The following is a 5,000-nucleotide window of genomic DNA, read 5'->3' as shown; positions in this document are numbered from 1 at the left end:
CGCCGGCTGGCCTCGCTGTTCCACCGCCTGTCGCTCCGGACTCGCGTGCTCGTGCTGTCGGAGAGCAGAGTGAAGCCGTTCGCGCGGCATTTCCATCCCTGGCGCTTCTACGTCTTCTCAGATAGTAACGTCGAGTGGGGCGAGAAGATGTTCTTCCATTACCTTCAGCAGGTAGAAGAGACCCAGATCCGAGAGAGACGGTCGCCCTCGGGCTCTCGGGCGGAGAGGGACTGGCTCAAGGCCGACTCGGAGGGCCTCTGGTGGTGGGACTCGCTCCTGCCTCATGGTCTGGCCGTGAGGGCTCTGTGCGCGGAGCTGCACGCCGAGAACCTCACTCTCACGCCGCAGTACGGCCGCTTGCGGTGCAACGACACCAACCACGCCGGCGAAACAACACTGCAAGTGAGGGCGACTATGTTGCTCAACCTCGTATGCAATGCCGCTGTCACTTTGCAAGCCAACAATGTCTGTTGCCAGTAGATGTTCATTTATCCAAGAATACCTTGCTTCCAAGAAACATATTATTCGTTCTTTTATTTTTTAGTCCTATTGAAAATTATAACCTATATTTATGGATAATTATATTTATGGATTTTTTAAAATTATAATATAACTTTTATATAAACATTACTTACACGTAACCAAGGGTGTGAAAGTAAAACAAACAATTTGTCTGTACAGAAATTCATTCTTGAGAATTGATTTATAACTAAAACAAATTTCTAAAGAAAAGGGGAAACATATGAAATGGCCAACAAGATTTACTTTATATACTCACTAGCAATAACATATATATTAACTCATCATTATAGTACGCTTCACATTTACTATATCAAAATAGAATTTATAACCACGAGGGCAGATGGTAATTAGATACAATTATAATGACGTAAATATAAAGAAAATAACTTCCTAAACTAAAATTGCTTCTCTAACTACCAGCCACACTCCTTGAATAATAATACTTGACCACAAGGACGAGAGGTGTTCCTCGACCGCGGCTGCTCCATCGGGTGGCAGACTGTCCCGGCCCTCAGAGCCACTCCTGACGAGGAGGGCGCCAGCGGCGGGGCGGAAGACGATCCCTCTCCTGGGAAACTGACAACGAGCTGACACGCCGACAGCCATAATTAATCTTGGAGTTTAGTATAGTGCATTGAGAAAGGCAATGATAGATGATGATGATGATGATATTGATGATAATGATGATGATGAGGAGGATAATGATAATAATGAAGAGCATTATGATGATGATGATGATGATGATGATAGTGATGATGATAATAATAATGATAATATTGATGATGGTGATGTTGATGATATAATATTAATAACAATGATAATATTGATGATAAAGATAGTGATGATGATGATGATTATGATGATGATGTCGATAATAATCGTAATAATGGTAATGATAATAATAATAATAATAATAATAATAATAATAATAATAATAATAATAATAATAATAATCATCATCATAAAGATAATGATGATGGCGAGGATATTGATAATGATTATAATAATAATGATAATAATGATAATAATAATAATTGTAGCGGGGCGTAGACCAAGTAGATTTTTATGTGTCTGGTTGAGTTCGGGCTCGACCGAGAATAAGAATAAAATTATTCAGGAAAAGATTCGTCTGCAGTGAACAGATGTAAGGTTCCCGGCCTACGTCACCCTGCCACCACCCGATTAGTAGGTTCGGGAACCGTGTGTGTTGTGTATGGGGGTGTGAATGTTGTATGAGAAGAGGGTGGAAGGAAAATACAGAATGTGTGTGTAAGCGTGTAAATGCGTGGACGTGTATGGAAAATGCAAGATCATAGAATTCTTCCTCTTCCCTTCGGGTTGAGCATCCACCTGCTGGAAGTGGGAACCCAGGTGTAGCAAAGTTATGATCTATTCTAGAATATCAGCTTAATATACTCTGATTCATCTAGCCTTTTTACAGCCTTTCAGGGTTGCAAGATAGAGTAACTAGCAATGTGCTGTTTAGGAGACCCAAGCCCAAGAACGTTAAGCATTCAGCTTTAGTCAGAACTAGAACTTAACACAGATGTCGTTTGACTGGGACTGAGTGAAAGTTCTATGACGGTGTGATATTTATTGATCAGGTTACACTCATTAGGGAGGTCTACAAATAATTCAGTCATGGGAAATTTTGATAGTTGCGTACATCACCAAATTAATCACAGCGGGGGTGATGCACGTGGAAATCAACACCAGATGTAAAAAAAAAAAAAAAAAAACATTTACCCCTAAGTTGGCGTCCCAACTCCATAAGTATTTTTAGACAGAGTATTAGCACGAAAAAAAATACACCAAACCCTAATTTAAACAAGCTAATCTCCAACCCAGAATGGAGATTAAAAAAAAAAAAAAAAAAAAAATATATATATATATATATATATATATATATATAGTGCTGAGGAACTCCGAATAAAAACACTTGTGTAGTTAACGAGAGAAAAACGTGTACGAAGAAATTTACTTAGCGTCGGAAGCCAAGTAAAACAATAAAACACCAAAATAGCATAGATCACAGACTGCCTGAACACCCACAAGGCCAGGCAGGAATCGACAAAGGCAAAGTAAAACAAATAAACAAAAGAACGGCAAAGACAAGCTAAAACGACTCTAAAAATACGGGCGAGAATGTTGAAGATCTTTCTCCCAGGAGGTACGGAGCCTCAAGCTGGGGGGAAAAAAGAAACAAAGAAACAACCAATCATAAAAACAACAACAACAAAAAACTAAGTAATAACTCAGCTTAAAAATAGGAAATGGCACACTGGAGGTACGGATCCTCAAGCAGTGTCCCTTCTATGTGAGTGGTCCTTTTTATGCTCTGACCCTTTGTGCGATCAAAGGGCTGCTTTGGGTTTTCGTGGAAGAGAGTGCACCCTGCAAATAGTAATGCAGCATGTCACACGCCAAAGTCCAACAGAGACCAGGTGTCTCCTACACACAACCATAAGAATACTTATCTTGCAAACAAAACACGGATTCGTCAACCCTGGCGTGAAGCGAGGTAAATCCAAGGCGAAGTAAATCCAAAGCGAGCACAATATCGAGAGCGGAACCACTATATAGCATAGAAGTCAGGACCGAACTGTCTTCCCCTAAGCATGGCGCGAAAAGAAGAAGATACGCAAAGCTTCGGAAGACCAACCCGATAGCTCGGTAGTCCAAACAACCCAAAGGACCCGAACTACCATGAAAAGAGAGAGGGAGAGAAAAACAAACAACCAAAATATGTAACAACCATTATATTGACACTTTGGAAGCGTCGCCAAAGAGATAGAATATTTTAAAAATAATGATAAAGGAAGGATACCGAGGAAAACTGATTTACGTGAAAACTGTGCATTTCGGGCTGTAACCCTTTACGGTATTGGACTTCAACGCCATCCAAGTAACGAGACTTGGTATAAAATACGTTCTTTGGTTATTTTTATAACCATGTTCACATTAGTTATTAACACTGTCTTTGGCGGCTCGTATGGCTTTGGTCACGGTTTATGAAGTCGCACTAGAATCACGTGGGCGAGGCGTAAATGGCGGGTGAAGCACCAGCCTCGTGCGGGTGCACAGCGAGTGCGCCCGCATCATTGATGGAAGCGGAGCCCGGGACGTTTCATCCCAGTCAATGGCAGCATCGCAGAGTTCCCCACGTCCTTTGTTCCGTGGTAGAGGAGGCAGGCATGTGGCCTCAACCACTCAGCGTCCGAGGACGATGTCAGTCCAGGCGAGATCGACCTTAGAGTCGGCGAGTGCGCAGCCGTACACTACAATAATAATAATGAGAATAATGATACGAAGATGGACAATTCTTTGGTATCTCTACTTTTCTGAGTGTTGTTGACGGGCCAGTGCATTTCTGACGCAAAAATAGACAGATTTCTTAGCAAGCAACATCGCTTTATTGTGCGTGGGGCGATCAAAAAGGGCTTAGTTAGATCTGAAAGTATACAGCTAAAAGTCTTAAAAAAGAGGAATTAAAGGATGCAATTATTATATACAGTCACACACAATATATATATATTTTTCATATTAATGAAATATAAATGATAATGTTATTATATGTATAAGGTTATTATATGTATAATGTTATTATATATATATGTATATATATGTATACATACACACACAGAGAGATAGAGAGAGAGAGAGAAAGTGAGAAAGAGAGAGAGAGAGATCTATATATAGATATGTAAATATGTGTATAATTATATACATACATACATACATATATATGTGTGTGTGTGTGTGTGTGTGTGTGTGTGTGTACATATGTGTGTATATATATATTAATTCATTAATATACACCAATATATATATATATATATATATATAGACCTTTGATATCTAGAGAGAGAGAGACAGCAACGGTTAATATATATGAATAAACACACACACACACATTTGCATAATATATATATATATATATTATGCAAATGTGTATGCGCGTGTGTATTACTCGTGCGTCTCGCAATGCACTAGTAGTACTCCCCACACGTGAACCCATCCTCTAATCCATGACCGGTTACGAAAATGGATGGTTAAAGGAAATGTAGAAGGAAAAGGCATGTATAAATAGTATACCTCAAGAACTGATTTTATATTTTCGTGTACGGACAGGAAAGAGAACGAGAAGTGCCAGTTCCATTGCCGTGTTCGCATCAGTAATGTCTGTAAAATTTAAGCGTCTCTGGTTCTTTTGTTCTGTCGCATTCCTTGTCATCGAGGTAACGTTTTTAAATTACCACTGGCAGCATGACAACGACCCGCGCCTTGGATTCGCTGGCCGCGCGAGTGACTGGGGAAATGGCGCCGCTGACAGCGCGAGGAGAGTGAGCGAGTGTCGGTCGATGTTCGAAATGAACAGCGACGAGAAGAGGGTTTCCCGTGACACCGACCACTACGAGGACCTGAGTGTCACGTTGCCCTTTCACCCTCGCCATCGCGGGGCCTCGCAGTCTCCTTCA

The 5,000-nt window shown here is 40.8% G+C and overlaps 1 protein-coding gene across 1 annotated transcript in view; it reads left to right on the top strand.

Annotated features, from left to right (window-relative positions):
• The window catches only part of LOC125046912, a 6,010-nt gene extending 5,529 nt beyond the window's left edge, over positions 1-481 (top strand). The window contains exon 4 of the mRNA XM_047644915.1: positions 1-481. This exon is cut by the window's left edge and continues 86 nt beyond it. Coding sequence (XP_047500871.1) covers positions 1-480 — 480 coding nt within the window. The 3' untranslated portion in view covers position 481.
• Positions 482-5,000: the final 4,519 nt, after the last annotated feature.

The sequence above is a fragment of the Penaeus chinensis genome, chromosome 39, assembly GCF_019202785.1.
Source record: "Penaeus chinensis breed Huanghai No. 1 chromosome 39, ASM1920278v2, whole genome shotgun sequence".
In the NCBI taxonomy this organism is placed as follows: domain Eukaryota; kingdom Metazoa; phylum Arthropoda; class Malacostraca; order Decapoda; family Penaeidae; genus Penaeus; species Penaeus chinensis.
Note: the sequence above shows the minus strand (reverse complement) of the source record. Positions and strands in the feature narration are given on the sequence as shown.